Genomic DNA, 27,133 nt, shown 5'->3' with positions numbered 1-27,133 from the left:
GAGTGTGCATTTAGTCGATGATGAAGAATAAACATTCTTTAAAATTTGTAAGTCATAAATAATTTCTTTGGATAAATCAATCATGGTTTAAACATAAACTAATGAGCTAATTTCACTGTTGAGAAAACGTAACCCCTATTTTTAACCTAACCTATGGGAAATAATTTCTGCTTTTAGAACTAACTAACTCAAAGTCGAGAACTACCTGTAATCCTTTATTAGTGATTTCCCTGTGATGTTTTTGTTATTGCAAATTTTCAAACATCTATTCAATTAACATTTTAATAACACCTTACAGATGTTATTAAAATGTTATTGAATAGATGATTAGCTTTCTGTACACCTGAGCTTTGCATCAGCTTTCTGTACATCTAAGAACATAACCAGTCTTTATCTTTAGTCACTAGAACACCCAAGAAAGGCAAGCTTTTATTGGCTCCAATCTTAAGCTTAATGGTCCCATGGATGCTATTTAGACATTCTTTCAATTTATGTAATTCTTCCTATCCATGTTCCTAAATGATGAAAACAGGCTCCATGAAAGGGACCCATAGGGAACGTTTTAAAGTTACCTGCCAGATGTCTTTCTCCTCAAAGTTCTCCATGAATAGATCTGTGATAATCAGGGATGACGAGTTCCATGCAGCGGCCTGAATTTTGTATGTATATTTTATCTTTGAACTTAAAAATAACCTGGTTCTAAAGATAATATGATGAGATGTATAAAGGTTCTATTACCGGTTATTGGTTTGTGGCACTTCCCAACCTGGATTTTTCCATTTTCTAGTCACACCGACTTACATTTCGAGGGTACAGCTCTAAAACGGTGATTGCAGGCTGGCCGCTAGTTAGTACACTGAACCGAACCTATTGGTAACACTTTAGGAGGCTTCCAGATCAGCTAGTGTATAATCTTGCTACCTATACTCTGTCCAATAGTGGCTGGCGGGAGTCCGAGTAGTGTGTACGTGGGGAGCATTGTAAAGGATCTGGGTATATTCTTATCATATGTACACCATATCCAAAAATTTCGTTACTTCATACAGCATGTCCCCCCCACTTTTTCTTACTATTGAACACACCATGAATTGTCAAACTAATAGAGTAAGCTTATCTGCGAAAAGATCTAAACCTCCTAAACACTTCATAGTTCATTTCACAAATATACGTGGTCTCAATTCTAATTTCAACGATGTCCATTTCCATTTGCAGCCAGCCAAATCCCATGTACTTTTTCTGACAGAATCTCAGTTATCAGTTGACTCAACCACTGCTCATCTCAGTTGCCCAAATTATTCGCTGTATGATTCCTTTCTGCTCAAAGGTGGTACTTGTGCATATGTCCGTTCCGGTATTCCCTGTCAGAGAATTGGTAATTTGGAATCTCCTCTTTTCGATCTTCTCTGGTTTAAAATCTCTCTACCTCACTGTGTCAAATTCATCTGTTGTCTCTACTGTTCTCCCAACTCCACAAATCACTTGGAGCTCTTTGACTTCCTCTCTTTGCAACTTGACTTTCTCCAGTCCAACTTTCCTAACAGTGAGGTAATTTGCATTGGTGATTTTAATGTTCACAACTCCAGCTGGCTTCCGTTTTCTAGTCACACCGACCCAGCATGTCGAGATGCTGAGGCTTTTGCAAAATTACTAATGACCTTGCACAGATTGTTCATTTACCTACAAGAATAATGGACAATCCTAACCATACAACCAACACGCTTGATCTTTTTCTCACAAACAACCCTTCTAAGTACATGGTCGAAGTGAGTGGTCCTTTAGGCACCTCAGATCACAACTTGGTGATTATCTCTTCTCTGATGGAGCATTTATCTCATGGCTATTCCCAACCTCGTATTGTTTGGCATTACAGAAATGCAAAATGGGATGACCTGCGAGATTTCTTTTCTTCCTTTCCTTTGTCGGATTACTATTTCAAAACTTCTGATGTAAACGTTTGCTCAGATTGTGCCAGTGAAATTATTCTTGTAGGAATGGAATCCTTTATTCCACACTCCACTTAAAAATCTTGTCCTTTATCTAAACTTTGGTTTTTCAATAAATGTGCTAAGGCTGTTCAAGAGAAGAATGTTGCACATCGTAATTGGCTTGTTTCCAATTCTTCAGTTTCATTTTCTGCCTACACCAAAGCACACAACAATTGTAAAGCAGTTATTAATCAGTCCAAACTAGATTTTGAACAGGCTAAGAGTAGAAAACTTGCTTCTTGCCCTAATGGTAGCTGAGCATTCTGGTCTCTTGCCAAAGCTATTGGCCACAATTTTTGCCCATCTCTGCTGCCACCGCTGTCAAAACCAGATGGTTCCGTCGTCACTTCAGCCAAGGATAAAGCTGACCTGTAGCATCCCATTTTTATTCCAACTCGTGTATTAATGATTTTGGTAAAACACCTCACACCTTTCCCAACACGCTCCATTCAATGCTTCCTGTGGTCTTCCGTCAAAAGGATGTCAGAAGGATTTGACGAATCTTGATGCTAAGAAAGCTCCAGGTCCTGATGGTATTTTTCCACTTGTTCTCAAAACCTGTGCTCCTGAACTTACTCCTGTCTTTGCTGCCTTTTTTCACTTTCTTATTCCAAACGTATTTTTCCTTCTTGGAAATTTTCTGATGTCCAGCCAGTTACTAAAAAGGGTGATAAATCCCTCCCATTACAATCACTTCTACTCTTTCTAAAGTAATGGAGAAATCAATTAACCACCAACTCTTAAACTACCTAGAAACCTTCCATCTGAGCAACGATCGCCAGTATGTATACCGTCAGTGTCGATCCACTGGTGATATTCTGGCTTATGTTACCCATTTATGGACTAATTCAATGGAAAGGTTTGGTGAAACACATTTAGTTTCTCTTGACATCTCAAAGGCTTTCGATTGTGTTTGGCATAAAGGTCTTCTAAACAAGCTTCCATCTTATGGTTTGCCAACTGTTTTTTATAATTGGTTATCGAGTTTTCTTTCTCTCTGATTGCTCACCGAGGGCAATGGTAGATGGTCCTCTGTCTTCTGACTTCTCCACTAATGCTGGTGTCCTCCAAGGTTCAGTTCTTTCCCCCCACTCTTTTCCTCTTGTTTATTAATGACCTTCTTCCATTTACTGGAAATCCTATCCATAGTTTTGCCAATGATAGCACATTGCATTTCACTTTCCATTTTGAGAAACATTGCCCTGCTCAATCAGCTTCAACTTCTCGAATATCCGCTACCAATTCCTTAAATGCTGATCTCCAGGTAATTCTCCAGTGGGGCAAGACAACTTAGTTGATTTCAATTCGTCTAAACCTGTCTTGTCTTATATCTCACAAAAAGGATTCTTCTGCTCCTATGCTTATCTTTGGTGCCACTCCGATTTCTAGGCAAAATGATATATCTCTTTTGGGGATTACCATGACTTCTGATCTCTCTTGGCACAAGCATATTACAAATATTGCTTCTTCTGCATGTAAAAAACTTGGTTTTCTCTTTTGCTCTCAGCGTTACTTTTCTTCGCTGTTACTTTTCTTTCCCACACCTGGGGCAGTGCCCCCAAAACCTCTCTCAGGCTTCTAGATTCCATTCAGAAAAGGGCAGTTAGGTTAATTAATGACTCCTCTCTAACAGTCTCTCCACTCCCTGTCTCATAGACATACTGTTTCTGCTGCATGCCATTTCTACAGATACTTCCATGGGCACTGTTCTTCTGAATTGGCTTCTGTAATTTCCGCTCTCTCTTTCAAAACAGTCCGAACGCGTGCCACCAACATCCATTTGCTGTCCAACTTCAAATCCACAAAATCAACTTTTCATCTTCCTCGTTTATTTATTCAACTGCCGTTTTCTGAAACAACCTTCCTTCATATGTCTTTCCTGAAAATAACAGTCTACAGAAGTTCAAGTCTAATGTCAACAAATATCTTCTTTCGTCTTCTCAACCTCCAACCCAAGCTCAGTACTAAGTACTATAGGTTCTAATACCTCTCGTCTTTGGGGTTTTTATAAAAAAAAAAAAAAAAAAAAGTTCTATGACAAAAGATAAAAAATACATGTTAAGATGATATATCATCATCATGAAATGCCATATCTAATGTCTGAATATGTCATGTTTCTTGCCTCTGAAATCGAAAAATCACTAGTACAAACAGTACACAAGGCAAACAAATTACCTTTTCCAGATTTTACAATACATGGAAATTTGCATATATGCCGTCTGAAAAACATTAATTAACTTTGCACTACACAAATGAATAATGAAATGAATTCATAAAATCATAATAATAATAAAAAAAAGAATCCAGAGAAAAAATGGGGTTTTTGCAAAAAAGATGAAGAAACCCCTGTCATCAACTATATTATGACAGTGAGTAGAAGGGTCAAACTGGGCAAAAGGTGCTGTAAAGCCAGAGAATTGGCAGTTACATATAAGAGAGAACAGACGTTCCTCATTTATTTTACTCAACCCTTTCAGCGCTTTACACACCTCGATCAGGTCTCTTCTCAGATATCTAGTTGTCAAAATTACAGTCGATAACTTCTAAGCCATTCTTCATATGTGCATCGATTTGTACTCATCACTGATCGGTATCTTTTTTGAACCATCTCTAGAAATGTATTTTTTAGGTGTGGTCACCAGACCCGAAGATAGTTCCAAATGTGGTCTAGCCATAGTCTTGTATAGATAAATAATGACATCCTTCTCTCTACTCACAAAAGTTCTATAAATCATGGACAGGACACCATGTGCTCTCCTAGCCACCTGCTAACACTGCTTGGAAAATGGCAGACTGAATTGTAACACGTCTTTTTTGTCTTGAACCATTTTTAGCTCTTTTATCCCTAGCTTATAGGGAAAAAAGAGCTAAAGTGACTCCAGGATTGCTGTTCCCCAAATGAATAACCCTACATACCATTTGTCAAGGTTGTAGAGTTGGGCTGACTGATTTTCAAAGGTGTTATTGTCAGATGTCACATTGGTGGCCTTTCGACTCGTCTAAGCCTTCAAATCATTAGAAAACTTTGACAGCTTACCTTGGCTATCCTCATCAACATCATTTATAAAAATCAGAAAAAGGAGGGGACCCAACACCAAGCACTGAGGCCCCACTTGTTACAGTGATCCACCCTGAAGACCAACCATTTATGAAAATCCACTGTCACCTGTCTTTTAACCACTCTAAGATTCATTGTAGAAAGTTACCAATAACTCCAACTTCTAGTTTATATAGCAGCCTTCCATGGGACAGTATTCTAGATATATGTCAAAATTGTTACCCTACATCTAACTGTTTAATGACTACATCATAGTAATTTACCAGATTGGTCAGGCACAACCTCCCCTTAACTAATACATGCTGGGATCTATTGAAGATACCACACTTGACAAGATGGTGCTGAATCATGTCCTTAACTATAGACTCCATCATCTTCCATACAGAAATCAAATTTGTTCTGTAGTTACCCAACTCCTCCTTAGCACCACTTCTGTGGAATGGGGAGACATTATCACTTCTCTGGTCCAAAGGAATCCTCACAGAGTCTAACTGATGTCCTCATTAACATTCCCAAAGGTGTGATACACCCACATGCAGCTTTTTTTTTTTTTTTTTTTTTAATTACAATTGAATATATATCATCCTGTCACTGCAGCCCCATCTTCCTTTAACCTCAGCAGCTCTTCTAACAAATGCTTCTCTGAAATTATTATATCAATCATTTTATAACTAGCCAATCAATTGTTGATTCCTTAAAATTCCCCAGATTCAAGCTTTTTGATAGTAAAATGGTCTTAGTTGATGAACGTGGAAATTTAGCCTTTTGACCACAACAATGGCATTTAAGAGACTCCCCCTCTCCATTATTCTGTTGAATTTGGGAATGATGTTATACCCTCCAATCCACTCCTACCATTATTTCTAAATGATGCAGTATTTGCTTCAATTTATTACCGATTGTGAGGGGTTAACTGTTATCTACCTGAGTGAGCACTTCTACCTCTAGAGTATATTTTTTTTAATCACTGGAACATAAGAGATAAACAGCTGTTTTTTTTCTCTTCTTTTTTTCCCCACACCTGACTACTTTCATTATAGTGTGTGCTAGCTCATATAGCTTATCGCATATGATGCCACAGCACTGGCATCTAGTAATTAATTCATAACTGCTGCAAAAGGTATCTGGACTTCCCTGTTTTCATAACCCACTGGACCTTCCCAGATAAACAACTGACTTGAAATGATATATATTAAAGTCGTATTTTTCCACATAAGTTAAGCTGTTCTTGTCCTGGTATGTAGAGCCAAGCTGACTGATTTTCAGAGAGGTGTTATTGTCAGATGTCATACTTCTGGCTAGTCAATTATTGACAGTCTACATCATCCAAAGTCAATTGTCAGCGATATAATGCACAGGAAGACCATGGAAGCACATTTCATGTAACCAGAGGATATTTAGAAGGGTAGTATGGCAATATCATCTGACAATCCCTGTAAAACACCAAGATAAACAAGATATTGTACAAATAGCAGAGCAGTACAAGTTGCAGGATTATATTTCAATGTAGGCATTGAAACATAATCCAGCGACAGAAACTGACTTTCAGACATCAAGGCTTCGGCATATGCTCCAATTTCAGATGGCAGTATTATTAAAAAGTTGATCTAAATAGCTAATATCATTTTATACAAACAGTATCACCCAAAAAGATGAATCCACTATTTGTCTGAAACCCAAAATGATTGTGACAGTTGTTTCAAGACCTACTGGTCTCTCCTCAAAAACAAGCAGAGCACTGAAGAAAAACTTCCAATTAAACACATAATAAAAATGATGTTTACCATTAGCCAAATACTGTTTTTTTTTTTTTTTTGATTTGGTAGTTGTTGGCGCATCGGCTTCTGTGGCCATATTGCACCTCCCAAGGTTTTTGCAGTACTTTGATCCAAGCCCGAGGCAGGAATCGAACTCGCGACCTTTGGGTTGCCGGGCAGGTACTTTACCCACTCGGCTAGCCCGGTCGGCTGCCAAATACTGGACCATGTTTACTCCATACAGCATGGAAGTGGTAAAGGTTATGATGTTACATTTCGACAGAAGCATTTAAATAATTTGCAAGATAATTTAAATAAGCAGCAAGATACACAAAAATATTATGTATCTTGCAGCTACGTACGACCCTTCCAGTTTTGGTCCCTCCAGTGATAGAGAGACTAAAGCATTCCCAAGATGGGAAATGAACGTAGAGATGACTACAGTGTTTGAATTATTACAAATAGGTTTAACATTATTATTTTGGTGCAAAAATTATATATTTTTTTATAATACAACTTAATGACTAAAAATATCTATTAATTATTACTATAAAAGCCCAAATTTTTTTATGTATCCCACTTGACACTGGGCCAAATATTTGCAACAAAAGGAACTTGGTAAGTTATTGTGTTGGCCTTTCACAGTATGAACGTGAGATAACTTGCAATGTCATGGGATGCAACATTCTATTGTTAGTATAATGCAAATACCACTTTATAATTATTTAAATGGGATGAGTGATTATACATTTTTGACTGATCATATTCAGGTATTCTTCTGTTTATTTCTAGTCAGCTTATGGATATTTTTCTTTTCAATATAATACAATTCAAAGCACAAGTTGATATAGTAATTATATGAAAGGTGCATAAAATAATTTGGTATTTTAAAATAATTAAGACTGAAGATAGTGATGAATCGCCCGGGGAAAGAGAAATAAAGAAAGTATTGGTTGCAATATCAAAGTTTGAGCAAGTGACAATGCCAGATGGAGAAATTTCAGATAAAACATGGGAACTCAATATATTTTTACATCATTTTCTCATGCAGCACATAAAAATGCTTATACAATAGTGTCTACAAGGGGAGTGTATTTTGGAAAAAAATTGGAAGAAAATATTAAGTTCTCATCTTTTCTCTGAAATTTCTCCATCCTACTTTTCCATTTACACACCAGAACAACCACATTCTAACCCATCACATCTATATTTTGAAAGAATTTGCAAGGTACAGATACACATAAATAAGAAAGGCCCATCATAGATTGGATTTATACACTAATCCCCATCATTATATGACGGGTTAAATGTAGTAAAAAATAAAAGTGAAAATCAACATACATTAAAATTAATAAACAGCAGGTCATTGCAAAATAAAGAAAAATAAATTTTCTGTTTATATTCCAGGATGAACACAAGGTCAGAGAAGTTCATAAGATAGAGAGATACAAAATCATTACCATATGTAGTACTCAAGTGAGCTTGAACCACAGTCATTCAAAGATAAGTGTACTTCTGTATCCTCACACTTGACCACTTGGCTACAGTGGCCAAAAGTCATGAGCCAGGAATAGCCTCTTTCTGTACATAGCTGTAAACAAACTGGATTTGCTACTAGTTTATCAATCCCATGTCGTGGAGCCACTTTGCCACTGCACAGTGGCAAAGTCATCTATTCAGACAACTACTGCCTATGATAATTTTTTAAAAGACCAACTGAAATATGAAACACAATCAAAGTGGACAATCAAGTTTGCATTATAATTTTACCATTAAAAAATGTTGCAACTTACTTCTAGCAAAATTTCAGATGACAAATTGTTTAGTCTGTTTCTTCTAACAGTTTCTGATGTATCTTCCTTTTCTTCTTTTTGACTATCTGCTTTGGAATTATATTCCACCAGATCTCCTTTGACACTATGAAATAATTAAAAACAAAAATATTAACAAAACATAACTTTTATATTTTATTGATATTAACTAACGAACGAACTTTTGATGTCAAGATAAGTCAATTTGAATAAATTATTAATCTTCTTAATTTCTCTGTATAGTTTTGTGTATTATAACCTGGAAACAAGCAATTTACCACAAGCTTACATAAACCAGCAAAATGTTTGACCAATGGCCGTTATAACAAAGAGTATGTCCAGTTGCTGGCAGAAGAGAATTCATTCTCATAGTATTAAAAGCGCATCTGTCAACTTCGGAAAGCTTAATTTCATATTGATTTTAAAGTTGTTCTGTGTTTTGTTGATCCAGGAGACTCAAAAATGCTGTGCATTCTTTTACACCCATAAAAAGGATATTTCAAGAAACAACTGGAGGAAGATGCACACATAATTAAAAAACAAAAATAAGTATATCTGTAGGGTACAAGTTCATATAGCAAGATAATGTGCAACTCTAAAATTAAGTAAATCATTAAATATAACAAGTTAGGTAATGCATTAGATTTAAGATGTAATCAATACTATTTCTTAAATTAATTTACTTAATTAATCTTTATATTTTTTGTGATGAAAAGAAAACAGAAGGGAAAAGTAAATAACTAACTATATAAAAACTATATATATATATATAAACAAAAACTTTTCATTTTACTGCATGTACATCATATATTTACTCACTTCTATCTGGATTTTAATAAGAATTAAAATAAAATAAATTTTGTGGAACTGCAATTGTTAGAATGAATAAGAAATGATTCTTCATTATGCATATATTTAGCAAATTAACAACAACAACAAAAAAATAATAATAATAAATAAAATTAAAAAAAAAAATAACACTTCAAAAAGCAGTCAATTATGAGAATGACCCGAGAATTTTTTTTTTCTAGACATCTGCCATATTAGTATTGACAAAATGTTGCAAGCTTGTATATATCAAGGAGGAAAGACTTTATCTCCTTCATTTGCTTATTTGTTCTAATAATTTCTCTAATTCTTCAATAAACTTGTTCAAACTGTCTGCGTCATATAATTCTAAGTATAAATTTATTCCAACAAACAATTTTCTGAGGATGAAAACAAATTTCCACATTTATTCTATAAACATCCTTTCTTTAATTGTATCTCCACTTGTGTGTGTGTAAGAGAGAACTTAGAAAAAAAATTGCCATTAGCATTTAGTTTACTTAATTGTTTTAAACCCTTATAGACTTCAATTAGATCACCACACATGCCTTTTACAGAACCTTAGTTTTCCTTGGCAAGAATATCTTTTTGTTCCCAACTGGTGTTCTTCTCTGTACCTTTTCCAACAGACCTACATCTTTCCTAAAATGATATCTCCAAACCTGTATGCAATATTCCAGATGAGGTCCAATCTTTGCTTTATACAATGGGATAACATCTTTGTCTCTGCTAGCAAAGTTTCTGTTTTTCACTGATAGAATCCCACGAACCATTCTACAAGCCTGTCTACACTTCAAAGAACTTCACATTCATTTTTTAATCGATATTCTTTGAAATTTAAATCTACGGTTGTACTCCTGAGAAAGTGGGTTTAACAATGAAAAAATGAACTATCTTGAAATTTTTCTTTTCTATCAAAAAAAAAAAAAAAAAAAAAATTTTTTTCTATTTTAAAGCATTTATGTATAAATATTTCAATTTTAGGAAAGTTCAAAATTCCACAAAAATTCACCCCACAGAGTCCATTGCTATTGAAAATTCACTAGATTCACTAGAGAGTGGGGGCTCCACCGATGTGGTAAACTGACTCACAAAGGGTTAAACTTAGTATTGCAGTAATATCTGGGAAGGAATGGAATTATACTGGGTGATATGGAAGTAACACAAGGCAAATTAAATACATTTTTTTTTAGAATAATACTAATAGCATAAGTACAGCTAAGTAGTCATCAGGGAGTATATCATCTTCTCTTAGTAAAAACAAAATAACATTAACGAATTCCAACATGTTTAAAATTATCACCTTTTCACAAATGCATACATATTCTTTTTCCTGTGTTTGAAGCCACTTTTTCATCAATCACTGCTGCAATGGGGCCTTCAGGATTTCTGAAAAGACCACTCCTTTCAAATATTCCCAGAGGAAAAAATCTGAGGGCAACAAATCCAGTGAACTTGAGGCCACAGCCCTCTAGAAATTAAGTGATTGATGATGAACACTCACAGAAAGTACACGGTTTCAGCACATGTGGCATGTTGCACCAACTTGCTGAAATCAACAATCATATTCGTCAAAGAGTGAAGTGAACTGTGCAATGATATTAGTATTTCTTTATACTCCGGCAAACCCCGGTCAACTCAAAGAATGCGTGCTATTGCAACCACACTCCTGATCACTCAGCTACGTCATTCACAGTCTCAAGGCAAATGGGGCCCACTGCATGGTGACAGGGTTGGACTGGCAGAACACCAGGACATTTCCCGGTGGGCTGGTGTAAACTGGGGCCATGTCAGTGAGGCTGATGAAACCATAATTTTATCATTTTATTATCTGTGAATCAAGTTTGCACTGGTAGCACAGTGGCATCATCACTGTCCTCACACTGGGTGGAAAAGGTCGGGGATTGAATCCTGTTAACGGTGTGAGGAAACCCAAGTTTGAAAGGGGGGGGACCTTCTTCGTCCAGCAAAATAGGCAAATCAACCAGAGATTCGTAAACATAATACACATGGGCAGGTTAATTGATATTTTGAGTGGCTCTAGTGTGACATTTTTTATTATTTAAAATTTTTTCTGTGAGCTGAGATATGGAAGGATACATTTTTTTGCCCATCTATAATAATTTTACCACGTTCCCTTTTCAATTCTTTACCATATCTTCTTCCTCGCGCTCTCCCTTCGACACTGCCTCTTTCTATCTGAACCCCCTTTGTGTAGCTTGTGATGATTCGTTCTTGGTGAATAAGACTAATCACCCCTCTCGACTTTTTTTTGTTGTTTTTTTTATGCTCTATGAAGTGGGGACATTCTTGAGGGCTGTAAACATATAGTGCAAAGAAACAACTAACGTCAATTCCAATTTGAGAATGGAGGACACGTGCAATACTTGAAGCTAAGGAAGTCCCTCTATGATAGGGATAAGCAACCTTTTTGAATTATGCTTTATTCACCTGTAACATTTCTCTATAAAATCCGTATGTTGGCCATCCTTATGATTTGAGAGGTAATGGGACTATCCCTATGTACACACACTCAAGGGAAGCCCTTAACATACTTCAAATCAGACTCAAATCAGCTCTTCGACACCACAAGTAAGTTAATTTATCAATCGGTAAGTGCAACTTACTCAGAAGTGATAATTTAGTCCAATAGTTGGACCTGGTATATAAACAAAAAGCAAAGCATTCACCGTAAACAGGAAATCATTTTATTTGCCATTGTATTGTTTTATCACGTCTCACAATCCTACTTTTTCACCAATTTTCTTCTTGTTCCACCAAGAAAGAACAAATTGCCACAGCCAAGTATTGCTCTATTTTACAATTTGGACAGTGAATTGTATGTCTATTTCCCTGTACTTCATAGTCAACTCTTGACGTTATATATGACTCAATGTGTCACAGTAGGTGTATATTATACTATTATAAATAAATGTATATCAATTTTAGGGGTTAGTCAGATATTTCCTGTGATTAAAATTCCAGGAGAAAAGTTTGAGATTTTAATCTGTTAATTCTGGAATATGCTAAACCTCTTGCCTATAGAAAAATACTTTGAGCCAAACAATTTTCAAGCACCAACCCCCAAAGTTGGGAGACTAGCAACATCTCTAAACATCAAATGTATTAAAATTGAAACACAGATTGCAGATATTAAAATTGACGCATAGATAGTAAGGACTTTTAAAGACAAATTTCTAATTTAATAAATTATTTGTTGTTACTGAATTCTGAATATTGTGCATAATAAAAAGTACATATATGCTGGAAAATCTGTTTAAATAATATGCAAATTTTATTTTTTTCTGCAACTGTATAAAAAGTTTACTTTTATCACAAAAAGAAAGTTTTGTTACGAATTAACAATTACTACAGACTGTTCATTTATTTTTATTATATCTACCTGTACATTGTATTTGAATAAAACAGTAAGCACACTTAATCTCTTCCATACATTTTTTATTCACTACAAAATTTTTATGGCCAATATAATGCAAAATTGGGGGGGGGGGGGAGTGGGCTGTTGACCTCAATTTCCTGGTACATGTTTCCCAGTACAACCCTGTATGTAGGTTTTCAGTGGACCAAATCCTAGTGTTTTGGATATTCACATACCGGTTGAAATGGCCCCAAGTTTTATTATTTAGAAGTTGATAGCTTAAACAGATTCAAGGCAGAACTAGACAAACATTTGGAGCAAGTGGATGGGTGAAATGAGAAGGGTGTGTGTAAGGTGTAAGGTGTAAGGTGTATTTAGTGTCAGACGGCACCAGGGGTTTCCCCCATCTCCGTGTTGCTTTCATTGTGGGTGTACCAGTTCACTGGGAAATGCCAGAGATTTAAAAGTGTGTGGGCTTTGTATCTGTGTGATGTCGTGTACCGTTGTTCATCTGGTCGTTTAGCCGCTGGACCCCTGCTGAGGCCCAACGTTGCCCCACCTTCGCCCCGTGGAGGCAGACCAGGAACCCAGTAGTTTTAGTTTCACTCTGGCAGGTCCTGCCACCTAATTTCCTGAGATTTCAGAGGCTAGGACCTTAAAAAAAAAAAAAAAAAAAAAAAAAAACGCGCGCGCTCTTTTATATGCACGTATGTACAGACAGAGACATATATCCATCATCGTCGGTTTGATGATCGTTAGGTGAGGGGGATAATGCTTGCATAATAAAGGCCGAAAGAATGGGCGAACGGGAATTTTGACATAATTACGTTTTTGTGTGTGGGACATTCACTAGCATAAAGATAGAGTGGGTGGGAGACTGAAGGCTGGGGGGGTTAAGGCAGAAATATGGGGATGATAGAGTAGGCAACCCCAGAAGTCAGTGAGGCATGCCCATGCCTCACCAGGAGAAAGTAGGGGGCGCCGGGGGGACCGTCCCACCACCGGCGCAGGGGAGGGGGTGGAAAGGCACCAGGCAAGGGAGCCCGGTGAGCTGAAGAACAGATGTTCTTTGGTTATAATGGTAGTGGGTTGTGGGCTGCGGCCATTTGGTTTCTCCTCGTCGTCCTCCTCGTGAACAGTGCCTGTGCATAATCCGAGAAGGCTTGATACTCCTCCTTCGTGTCTAGGAGGTGATGTTCTTGTCCCTGTGGTAAGTAGTGGATTCTGGTGAGGAAAACACCACGTAGGTCTTCATAGAGCCTGCAGTCATACATTAGGTGCTGCCAGCTCTCCAGCCCCCCGCAAGTGCAAGTTGGATCAACCTGAATCCCAAGTAGAGACAGTTTGGCATTTATAGCTCCGTGTCCAGTTAAGAGGTACGTTGCTTGTAGACCTGGGGAGAACCAGTTGGGTGAGGTTGGGTAGTTTTGTTCAATATTGGGTAGAAATTTCTTTGTGATCTCTCCCTTTTGAGAGTTGCTCCACCTTTCCTGCCATGCCTGCTGCAGGTGAGTTTGTATCCTCTTCTTTTCCACATTTCTGTTGCTGGCTAGGTCAATAGTGAACCCCAGAAAAGTCTGTGGGGTGCCTTTTTCTAGGTAGTATAGTAGGCCGCGTTGTATGATTTCTAGGTCCAGCGGGAGAGTGCCTGCGAGCACTTGCAGGGCGTGGGTGCTCACCGTGCGGCAAGCGCGAGTGATGGTTAGGAGGATGGATCTGTGAATTTGGTCCGTGATACGTCTGTTTACTGCTGTTGTAGTTTTTTGAAACCATGCACCGGATGCGTAGGTGACGATCGGAGTGAAGATAGCTTTGTAGAACAGTTTGAGGACTCGCTTTTTCAAGCCCCATTCTTTACGCGTGACCCTGGCAACCATGGCTGCGTAGCGTCTTATTTTTTTACGGAGATATTTCAGATGGTCCTGAAATGACAGGTTTTGGTCCAATATCACGCCTAGGTATTTCAGTTGGTTAGAGAATTTGATTGTTTCCTGCCCAATTTTTATTTGCGGAGGCCGCCTAAGATCAAGGCGTCCCTTTAGTAGGATGGAGTTTGTTTTTGTGGAGGATATTTTGAGTTGATTTCGGTTTGCCCATTCTTGGAGAGTGGTCAGGGCCCGATTTGCGAGGACCTCTAACGCAGCTCTTGAGTTTGCCTGTATCGTGAGAATGAGGTCGTCCGCAAATGCCTGAGATTGTACTTCATTGAGATCGATGTTAAGAAAGGTGTCCAAGACAATATTCCACAGTAGTGGGCCAAGGACCGAACCTTGAGGGCAGCCCCGATGGACATGCCTGGAGAGTGTGCCATAGGGGGCGGTGACTTTGATGGTTCTGTTGCTTAGGTAACTTTTGATGGTGTTATAGAGGTTTTCCGGCATGTTGGCTTCGCGCAACCTCGCCAGGACGCTCGGCCACCAAAGTGAGTCGAACGCCCCAGCGAAGTCGACGGCTATCACTAGGAAGTACTTTGTATTACATCTGTTTACCTTGGTCAGGAGGTGAGTTAAGGCATCCACGGCGGAGGTTCCCCGTCTGAAGCCGAATTGGTTTGCGGAGGCCAGGCCTGCCTCATCATAGTAATGTTGGATCCGTGTGTAAAGTAGTCGTTCAAATAGCTTACTGATAACTGTCAAAAGTGCAATGGGCCGATAGGAGTCTGGAAGGTGTGGTGGCTTTGTTGGATTCTTTAGGATGAGTTTAACGTTTGCCATCTTCCAGGAATTCGGGAAGATACCTTCTCTGAGACAGAGGTTATATAGGTTTAGTATTAAGTTCGGAGCGTACTCTACCGTTTTTTTGATAATTTCGGGTTCCAGAAGGTCCGGTCCAGGGCATCTATTTCCCTTTATTAGGTCTGCTGCATTGCTGATCTCTTCCATGGTGAAAGGGTGCTCTTTTGTTGCCGTTTGATGAGTCTCGTTGGCTTGGCAAACTCGGCTCTGTTCTGTTGTCATTGTTTGTATCTCTGGATGAAAGGCAGCGTCAAGGATATTGTTGATGGTGTGTTCCCAAGTGATAGTCAAGTTTCCTTCAGGTGTTTTAGTGGCTTCAACTACTTCCCCTCTGGGAAGTTTGTTGGTGACGATCTTGTATACAAGTCCCCAAGGGTCCTTGTTTCCAGTGGTGGAGACCAGGCGCTCCCAGGATTGGTTTTTGCTTTCTCTAATTTGTGCTGTATAGGCGTTTCTTGCCTCTTTGTAGCTCTGTCGTAGGGTTTCAATTTCCGCCATCGGCCAGGAGCGTCTGGCTCGCTGGAAGGCCTTTCTTCTTTCCTGTGCCTCCTTCCTGAGTCGCTGGAGGTTTTGATTCCACCAGGGCACTTTCCCTGGTGTTGGATTTTTCTTCCTGATGGCTGTGTCGCTGGCTTGTTTTATGATTTCAGTCGTTTTAGTTTGGAGGATTCTTGGGTCCTGGATACGTTGGAGTTCTCTCTGTCGTTGTTGTATGCTATTCCGTAGGGTGGTCTGGAAGAGTTCCCAGTCTGCCTTTGCTATGGCATATCTATGGGCAGTTTGTCTGTTCACAGGTACTGTGGCCAGTGATTTGTTTAGACTGAACGTAATGGCGCGATGATCAGACGTTGTCCAAGCCTCACGGACGGTCCATTTGGAAATGTTGTTGGCAGCATTCCTCGTTGCCATGGTAACGTCTATAGTGGCCTCCCATAATGTGTTGCAGAATGTAGGCAGATTGTTGGGTAAGTTTAGTACAGTTAGTGTTGAGGTTGCCAGGAACTCTTCCAACTTGGTCCCGTTTCTGGTACCCTGTCTATCTGGAGTATGGCTGTGCCACATTGGCGACCGGCAGTTAACGTCTGCTCCCACGATGATTTTTGCATTTGGGAGCATATCACTAGCCAGACTTAGGTACCTTACTGCGAAGTCGATGTCCTCACCCGGACGGCAGTAAAGGGCTATGACATAAAACGCGCCCAAGGCCGTAGTGAGTTGGGCACATGCGGCCCAAGATGTGCATAGCTGAGTGATTTTGGTCACCGTTATATCTGGGTTTCTTACCAAAATCGCTGCCCATGGGGTGTCATCTCCCGTTTGGACTACTTTGTATGTTATGGGATAGCCCCTGACAGCCTTCATATGTACATATGGTTCTTGTAATATTACTACATCAATGTTTTCTTCTTCCGCCTTCTTGCGGATTTGGTCGGCGACCGCCTTGGCTCTATGTGCATTTATCTGCATGAATTTAACCTCTGTGATGTTATATTTTTTAGGATGTGTTCCCATAGTTGAGTCTTGATTGGAATAAACTCTTTGCTTTCAGGTATGTAGGACATTGACCATCTCTGATTGAATGCGCGCTATCTAACTTTAAGCTCTTGCAGTTTGCACAGGTTGGGTCGGTGTTTTTGTTTGGGCAGTCACGGAAGGCGTGACCTTTTGCCGAACAATGCCCGCACGTGGGAATTGTCTGGGTGCATGTGTGGGTTGTATGCCCAAATTTGCAGCACCTGTAGCATTTGGGCACAGTCACATGCTCCCGAAAGCGGTGACTGCCCCAGTTAACATAGATTCTGTTCTGGGTGCTTAAAGCCCTCCATGCCATGGGCGCGAGCTCGACAACCCAGTTTTGGCGGCTTCCGTCTCTTGACTTGGTTATGTACTTGGGAGTCACTAGGTCTTCCTTATTCCTGTCCGGAAAAATGGCCTGTAGATTTCTTTGGAATAGCTCCTCTGATAGGTGATCTGGGGTAAGGTCTTTGGCCAGGTCATATATTACGATTGAAGGGCCTCGGTTTTTGGGCGCAGCAGCGGTTAGTCCTAGTTCAGGTATTTTCGGATTTTCTATTATTCTTTGTGCTTCCTCTCTTGTTTCCGTTTCTATCAGTAGTCCGACATTCCTTGTTTTCCTTACGGCCTTTATTCTTGTTGTTTTAAATTCTTCGTTTAGGTTAGTCATTATTTGGGATTTGAGTTGTTCACTGGACTGGTTGTCGTGGGGTTTTGTTGGTCGTAGGACCACTAAGTGTGGTTGTTTAGGTAGGATCTTTCTTTCGAGTTCGGGTGCTTTGCCGGCCACTATCGAGTCACTTGCTGGTGTCCTCAGCGCTTGTGCATACGACGGAGCGCGCTGTAGCATTTGTTTGTCTCCATCCATGTTTCGTGCTTCCAATATTGCCTCTGCCTTCTGTAGTTGGCCGAATGTGTTCATTAAGATGGCTTCAAGTTTATTCCATTGGTGTACGATTTCTGCTCGTAATACGGATGTTATTTTGCTGCAGTTTTCCTTCATCAGATTTTCTAAGGCCGTTCGCAGCAGTAATGTTTGCTCTGGAACGGTTCCCTTTGGTAGTGTTGGATCGAGTTTAGCATTTTCTGAAGGCTTGGGTTGGTCATCTGTCCCTCCTGGGTGGTCATGCTGATCCTTTATTTGGCTGGTGCTCCGGGTTTTCCGGTCAGATTTTGGTATTGTTCCATTTTTGTTTTTTCTTTTGGCAATTGGTCTATGATCCTCGGCCTCTTCCTGTTTCTCTTCAGTTTGGCTGAGGGTACCAATCTCAATGACTTCCATGTCGTTTTCATGCATTTTATTTGTTTTCCGGATAATCGGAATTTTCTGGTTTATCGAGGTGCTGCAGTTTTCCTACACAGGTCTCTTCGGGAGTCGCTGAAAGATGCCTCACACGAGTCCGTACGTTAATTTGGAGAAGTATACTACTATGTGTGTGTTTTTCCTTCCCCCACCGAAACACATGGGGGGAAACAGCCGAGGGTAGAAATTCCCCTAGGATGATGGGAAATTTTTCCTTAGCGGTTTCTGAGGACGCTAAAGATGATGGTCAGATGAAAAGATCAAAAAAGTTGGGAAATGCACGAGAGAGAAGTTCCACTTCACCATGAAAGTTTATGGTAGAGAGGGGGGGGGAGGGCAGTCACTGAACGCATAGTTTGTAATTAAAGGTTAACTCAGTCGCAAGAAAGTTGGGGCTCTCGTTCAGCCCAGGGTACACACTATTTGGGGGATCCTTCCCCAGTCAAGGGCCAGATCCTAGCGCGGCAGCCGCGTTATACCGGAGCACTTCTCTATTTTCCCTTCGCGAGCCGCATGGTGACCATACAGTCTCGCAAACAAAGGAAAACAGAGAATAACGCTAGTATCTGGCGTAAATCCCAAAAGAAAAGCAAAGGTTTCTCACCAAGGCACTCCAATAAGGTTAGTCTTCTTGTGGAAATACATTGTAGCACTTACACTGTTGATTAAATACTTTTTTTTTTTTTTTTTCCCTAATTTCCAATGTTCAGTTTCTTAGAACGAATCAGGGTGTGTGTGTGTGTGTTTTGGCTGATGCTATATAAGCTTGCTTTCTTGCATCACGTGTCCTTGCTAAGGGTGCTTACACGTAGAACGCAGGTAGCCGCTTACCGGAAACCAGCAGCGACATAAAGTGGAAACTTCTCGCTATCTATAAACACCTAGAAAAGAGTTGACCAATACAACTTCTCGGTATGAACACATAGAAAGCAGTTGACCAGTGCAACTTCTACCTGTAAGCACCCTTAGGGTGCTTACAGATAGAATGCAGTTAACTGCTTACTGGAACCAGCAGCGACATGCAGATGAAGCTTCTCACTGGCTATGAACACAAGAGAAAGCAGATGACCAGTGCAAAACTTTACCCCATCGCATGCCGAGAAGTTGCACTGGTCAACTGTTTTCTACGTGTTCATAGCCAGTGAAAAGTTTCCACTTTATGTTGTTGCTGGTTTCCGGTAAGCAGCTACCTGCGTTCTACGTGTAAGCGCCCTAATGCTAAGTTTCATTAGTGAAGAAAACTATCAAGTTTGTCAATTCAATGTTTTGTCAGGCAATGCCCAAAACCATCCACAGTGTTGTAGGCATCTTTTTTTTAATCTGGCTTCTTTATTCCTGGACCAAGTGAAATGATATTTTCATTGTAATTGTAACTGTTTCAGTTATACCTCTAGCATATGACAATCCAAGTTTCCTGAGACTTTAAGAAGATTGCAGCAGCTTTTTTATAATTTTATATTCATTTTAGTGTCAATGATGATTATCCGTTCCCTTTCTTGCTGTGAACAATTCCACTTTTGTGGTCCGCCAGTCTTTTTTGCTATCATTGTCTTGTGAGGGATTGCAACATCCCAATATTTCCTATTAAATTCCATGGCCCCTAGGGTATATGAATGTTTATTTTTTATATAATGTTATACACAATACTCTTCAATTATAAAAATTGTGCTGTAAACAAAGCACTATTGCTGCCTATATGTCTGGCACCATTGGCAAAAAGGCAACATAACTTTTCCACACCGATATACAGCCACCTAAACCTTTGCTGTTGAGTAACATCTTGATAACCCTGTGCAATTAACACAGTATCAGTTTGCTGGTCTACCTAATCCGATAAATTATTATGAGGTTTCTAATATAAACAGAATGGTCACTTAAGTAACTTAAGTTTGCTGCTGCCTACAATCCAGTCTCATTTAAGTGGGAAGGGGACTTTATGGGCTTTTTCAAAACATGGCTGGGTTAGTCAGTCTCTGGCTAAGGTTACTGGATGAGAGCTCATTTCCCATCCAGTAATCAGGGTGTGTCCAGCAATGAGGGATCTTCATCAAACTGACTGAAAAGCCACCTCACCTCACCCATAGTGTATCAAGTGATAGAAAACATGTTATTATATTTAAAAAAAGGTTTTATTTAAATACATTAATCCAAATATGAAAGCATAATAACCAAATTTTACTGTGGACCTCGTTTTACAGCTACAAATACTGCTCAAAATGACAACACTCTAAATCAGCGGTTCCCAACGTTTTTTGACTCGCAAACCCCTTTCAACACAATATTTTTAATGCGAACCACTAAGCCTATATTCTCTGAAATCTTATATTGCTGAATTTTTATTACAAAATATTTCCAGTACTACTTTTTTTTTATAAGTGACATTGCATAATAATAAAAATTATCATTAATTATTATTTATACCTTCAAAGTAGTTATTAATCAATAGAAACTATATCTTAAACAGGCTAAGAGTAGAAAACTTGCTTCTTGTCCAAATGGTAGCCGAACATTCTGGTCTCTTGTCAAAACTATTGGCCGCGATTTTTACCCATATCTGTCAAAACCAGATGGTTCTGTTGCCACATCAGCCAAAGATAAAGATGATCTTGGTAAATCACCTCAAACCCTTCCCAGTACACTCATTCAATGCCTCCTGAGGTTTTCTGTCAACAGGATGTCAGAAGGATTTTACTGAATCTGATGCTAAGACAGCTCCAGGTCCTGATGGTATTTCTCCACTTGTTCTCAAAACCTGTGCCTGCCCCTGAACTTACTCCTGTTTTGTGTTGTCTTGTTTCACTTTCTTATTCCAAAGGTATTTTCCCTTCTGCTTGGAAATTTGCTCATATCTGGCCAGTTCCTAAAAAGGGTGACAAATCTCTTCCATCCAATTATCGTCCCATTGCAATTACTTCTACTCTTTCTAAAGTAATGGAGAAATCAATTAACCGCCAACTCTTAAACTACCTAGAAACCTTCCGTCTGATCAATGATCGCCAGTATGGATTCCGTCAGTGTCGATCCACTGGTGATATTCTGGCTTATGTTACCCATTTATGGACAAATTCAATGGAAAAGTTCGGTGAAACTAAAGCCATTGTTCTTGACATTTCAAAGGCTTTTGATCGTGTTTGGCATAAAGGGCTTTTAAATAAGCTTCCATCCTATGGTTTGCCAGCTGTTCTTTGTAATTGAGTATCCAGTTTCTCTCTGACTGCTCACTGCAGGTGATGGTGGACGGCTCTCTGTCTTCTAACTTCTCCACCAATGCTGATGTTCCCCAAGGTTCAGTTCTTTCTCCCACTCTTTCCTCTTCAATGACCTTCCATTGACCGGAAATCCTATCCATAGTTTTGCTAATGATAGCACATTGCATTCCACCTTCAGGTTTGAGAAACCTTGCCCTTCCAAACAACTTCAACTTCTAGAGTATCCACTGCCAAATCCTTAAATGCTGATCTCCAGGTAATTTTCTAGTGGGGCAAAGAAAACTTAATTTCAATCCTTCCAAAACTCAGTCCTACCTTATATCTTGCAAAAAGGATTCTTCTACTCCTATGCTTATCTTAGATTATGCTCCGATTTCTAGGCAAGACCTTGGGGATTACCCTGACTTCTAATCTCTCTTGGCATAAAACACATTACAAATATTGCTTTCTCTTCTAAAAAACTGGGTTTTCTCTTTTGCTCTCAGCGTTACTTTTCTTCCAAACAATTGTTGACTTTGTAGAAATCGCAAATTTAGCCTATCATGGAATATTGTTCCCACACCTGGGGCGGTGCTTACAAAATCTCTCTCAGGCTTCTAGATTCCATTCAAAAGAGGGCAGTTAGGCTAATTAATGTCTCATCTGTAACAGAGTCTCTCAACTCTGTCCCATAGACATTCTGTTTCTATTGCATGCCTTTTATACAGATACTTGCATGGGCACTGTTCTTCTGAATTGGCTTCTATAATTCTTGCTCTCTCTCTCTCTCTCTCTCTCTCTCTCTCTCTCTCTCTCTCTCTCTCTCTCTCTCTCTTTCAAAGCAGTCAAACATGTGCACAGCCAGTCAACATCCTTTTACTGTCCAAGTTCAATTCCACAGAACCAACATTTCTTCTTCCTCATTTATTCATTCAACTTCTGTTTTCTTGAAAAACCTTCCTTCATACGTATTTCCTGAAAATTACAATCTACAGAAGTTCAAGTCTAATGTCAACAAGTATCTTCTTTCATCTTTTGAACCCATTCACGGTACTAAACACTATAGGTTCTAAAAAAAAAAAGTACCTATACATAACAAAGATCATTGAGAAAGAAAAAAAAAATTATTATGGAAAACATATTTATTTAAAAAAGGTTGTTTATGCATGGGTAATTCTCACTTCCATCATTTCTATTACCCAGGTAGTATGCATACATTGTTTGATTATATCTCATATTGTGAATACCTTTATGAGTTGCCGAGGTATTGCACTTCCTCGAATAAGTAACGATTCAGCTATGGAGAAGACTAATGTTACTTATTCTCGGTGGATACCACCACCCAGAATGCACTGTTTGAAAAATGGTATGGGATAAGATACTCTGTTATCCACATACTGTCCCTGTTAGACTTTTGAAAGAAAACATGTGTAGGAAAGTGATAGTAGGAGAGGAAGAAGGGATGCTGTTGAAAGAGGAAAGGAACAGTTATTCCTCACACTCAACTGAACTCAAACATTCATGAATCTCCAGAATACGCAACACTTCCCCATTAGGGAAGACTGTTGTTACCTATTCACGGTAATGAGCATCTCTCATATTGTGGAGTTATACTTCATAACTTGGTTGTCACTACTGCTACTGCCCACCACCGATGAGTATGCCAACAAGCTTTGAAACGGTGCCGTATGGGTGGTGGTATCCACTGAAAATAAGTAACATTAATCTTCTCCACTGGTGAAGCATTACTTATTCAAAGCAGTGCAATACCTCGGCAACTTGTTGTGAAGGTATTCACAATATGAGATGTAATCAAACGATGAATGCATACTACTTGGGTAGTAGAAATGATGGAAGTGCAGTACCCATGCATAAACAACCTTTTTCATACTCTTAGACATTTAGTCAAGAAATAATTTTAGATATTTATTTAACACGATATACTGTAAGATAGTAAAGTAATTATATGGAATTTTGGGAGATGTGGTTTCTTTCCTTGGCAATTCTTTACTTTTTATTTAATTTTATTTTACTTTATTGTTTATTATTAGCTATATTTTGTAGTTTACAATAATATACCTATGTAAATCTAAGCAGACGCCATTACAGAATTTTTAGTGCACCCCCCCCATATACTGTAAGATAGTAAAGTAATTATATGGAATTTTGGGAGATGTGGTTTCTTTCCTTGGCAATTCTTTACTTTTTGTTTAATTTTATTTTACTTTATTGTTTATTATTAGTTATATTTTGTAGTTTACAATAATATACCTATGTAAATCTAAGCAGACGCCATTACAGAATTTTTAGTGCAAACCCCCCCCCCCCCAACACTTTTGCAAACCTCAAAGGGTTTGCAAACCACTGGTTGGGAACCGCTGCTCTAAATCAATAACAGATCCAATTTGAGTAATGAAATTATTAAAAGCAGAGGAAACCTGCTCTCAGGAGACTAGCTTTCCTTACTTTTAGATCGCTAGTTGCATCATTTTTTGGTCATGTCGGTAGACAAAGACTTTTCATTCAGCAGAGTTCAAATTTTGACTGCTAGGTGGCTGCTCTTCCAACAAAATGTTTGTAATAATGCGATAATTTTCCTATGAAAATGTTCAGGTGCCCCATTCTGTTGAAAGATCATCTGGTCCAACACTCTTCTCTCACAAATATGGAATTTTCCAACACATTTGTCTGTTCATGGCTACAACAATGAAGTGTAGTACCAACTGTATGGTATTACACTCAGGGCAGTGGAGAATGAAAAAGAACTAGGGTTAATTGTGCAGTAGATATGAAGTTTTCTGAGCAGTGAAGGCAAGTTGCAAGGGTAGCTCATGGAGTCTTGTCAATGATATATAGAAATTTTACTAGCAGGGATAAGGAGGTGATGATCCCCCTTGTATAAGGCAATGGTCAGGCCACACCTTGAGTACTGCATACAGGTCTGGAAACCTCATTTTAAGAAAGATGTTCAGCTACTAGAATGAGTGCAAAGAAGGGCAACAAGATTAGTAAGTAGAACAAAGGGTTGCTGTTACGAAGATAGGCTTAACTTCTGTAAATTGCAACATCTGGAGACTAGGCACTTGTGAGGTGATCTGATTGAGGTGTATAAGGCTTTAAATGGTTTGAGCAAGCTCAATGCTGATGAGATTCTTCCTCTTGCTCAGATTCTGCACCCAAGGGGGCATAAATTCAAACTGTGGAAAGACGACTGTAGAATAGTTGTGCCTTTGGTCAGGGGTCGTTGATTGCTGGAACAAACTTTCATCTGTAGTTGTGGAAGTTGACAGCTTAAATAAATTCAAGGCTGAACTAGACAAACTTTTGGAGTGACCGGATGGATCAAAAAAGATTTCACATACCACATTGTACATTCTTAAGGAATTAACAATGTAAAAAAAAAATGGATTACATGCGTACCTTTAACGCAAACTGCAGTTGTGCAAATTTCTGTGATTCAGTGAGCAATTTCTGGGAAGTGAATAGAAATGTAAAATTTAAAGGTTCCAAATTCTGCATAATAACACCAGATGTAATACACTTGCAAATTTCATTATAAAAATATTTGCCTTAGTTGGTCTTGGCAGTCTTTTTGAATAAGAATATATTCATGAGTTGCTGAATCAGACTTCAAATTTCATTGTAGACATATTATGAATAATCTGTACTAAAACATACATATACCATATATCACTGGTTGGGGAATAGGACTGATTTTTAAATATATTGCATTCTGAATAATCCAATATCAAATTAACAATGATATACTATACAAGAAGTCGAATCAAACTAAGCAGCATTTATACCAGTTGATGCAATGGCATTTATTCAGAGATGTAAATGCTATGGACTAGCAGTTGAAATTTGCTCCATAAGCAAACCATAATGATTTAATTTTGACTAATATCATGCTATTTTTGGAAGTAATTAAATGTTTTACAATCATTTTCCTTTGGTATATACCTTGGCTTTACTGTCAGAAGCTAAGGTAAGAGTCCTAAAATCACTTGATTATTAATCTTTAATTTAAATTTGCAGTGGATGAAGAAGTCAAAGATTAACAAACAAATAATTCTAGACTCAAAGGGTGCTAACACATTATATGCTTAGCATCCTTGGAAGCATTACATTTTCAGAAGAGCTAGCAGAATCTTAATACACACTATCCTTACTCTGACTTTGTGGGTATCACAACTATAGAAATTTTTATATGTAAAAAAATGCCAGAATTTTTAAACCTGCAATATTTTAACAGTGTATAACAGTGGTATGCACTATTCAAGAGGAACTTCTTCCAATGGTCAAGTTTCGCTGAACTTTACCACTGAGTTTCTTGAGTTTCGCTGAACTTTACCACTGAATTTGCCCAAAGATGAGTAACATAAGCCAAGATATAACAAGTGGATTGCAACTTGACAATGGTTGCTTGTCTCCACCACAGAGAAGAGACCATCATCAAGATATAACAAGTGGATTACAACTTGATGATGGTCTCTTATCTCCACCAGAGCTTTCCTCTTGTGGCCAATCTCAGCATCAGTCCTTTGACATTACAAGAATGTGAAATGGTGGGTAATCTTTGTCATTTCTATTCCCCTTTTCTTTGATTGAATTACTGTTTTAAATCTCCTGATCCTAAGATTTGCTTAGGCCATATCAGTAAAATTATAAAGAATGTTGAATGATGAACATTCATTTAAGGTAAGAACATGCACATCATGTTTGGTTTATATCCAAATCTCCAGGTTCTTTTTCCCTTTACACTAAATCTGGCAACTGTTATTTAAATACAAAAGAAAAAGAAAAAAAGTTACTAATCAGTCCAAACTCAATTTTGAAAAGGCTAAGAGTATGGAACTTTCCTTTTATCCATCTGTGCTTCCACCTCTAATACAATTTGATGGCTTTTACATCCTCAATGACTCCCATGGTGCTCTGACCGTTTTGATTCTCCCTTTTTTTTTTTTTTTAATTATGTACCCCTCTTTTGTATTGACTCAATATCTAAAAGGAGTGGCAAATTCTGCTTTTCCAATTATCCTATTGCACTTACATCAGATCTTTCTAACGTAATGAAGAAATCCATGAACCACTAACTCTTACACTGTTTTCAAACCTCCATAATCAAGTTGTATTATGAGATACCCAGAAGACTGCTAACATTAACTGTGTACTTTGAAGGGTTGTTGCTGAAGAAAAGTTCAGGAGTGTTGGTTGTTGTTATTTGGTTTTTAGGAGCATTAGCAACTAAGGCCATATTGCTCTGGGGATATGTGGTGGTAATTTCCTGACCTTTCCACATCCTCCGTATTTGGTGGTCAAGGGCTTGAACCCCGGTAATCAAGAAGCGTGTGCTACGCACTGCCACCTGGCTACGGAGTGTTGGTGTGTGGTTAGTATTGTTTAGCATTCTGGTAGTTAAATGCACAAGTTGTGTAAATTTGTTAGTAATCACAAACACCTCAGCATCTTGAATAGGTTCATAACTAGAAAACTGAAATCAACTGAAGCTGTAAACACTAAAATCACCAATGAAGATTACTTCAATGTTAGAAAAATTACAGTGGAGAAAAC

At 38.6% G+C, this 27,133-nt stretch overlaps 1 protein-coding gene across 1 annotated transcript in view; it reads right to left on the bottom strand.

The window, feature by feature from the left end:
• Positions 1–27,133, bottom strand: part of LOC150085327 (uncharacterized) — a 132,271-nt gene that overhangs the window by 83,708 nt on the left and 21,430 nt on the right. Inside the window, exon 5 of the mRNA XM_090373152.1 lies at positions 8,594–8,717. Within this exon, the coding sequence (XP_090229278.1) occupies positions 8,594–8,717 (124 nt within the window). The remainder of the gene's footprint in view (positions 1–8,593; positions 8,718–27,133) is intronic.

The sequence above is a fragment of the Mastigoproctus giganteus genome, chromosome 5, assembly GCF_048544385.1.
Source record: "Mastigoproctus giganteus isolate SK-2022 chromosome 5, ASM4854438v1, whole genome shotgun sequence".
In the NCBI taxonomy this organism is placed as follows: Eukaryota; Metazoa; Arthropoda; class Arachnida; order Uropygi; family Thelyphonidae; genus Mastigoproctus; species Mastigoproctus giganteus.
Note: the sequence above shows the minus strand (reverse complement) of the source record. Positions and strands in the feature narration are given on the sequence as shown.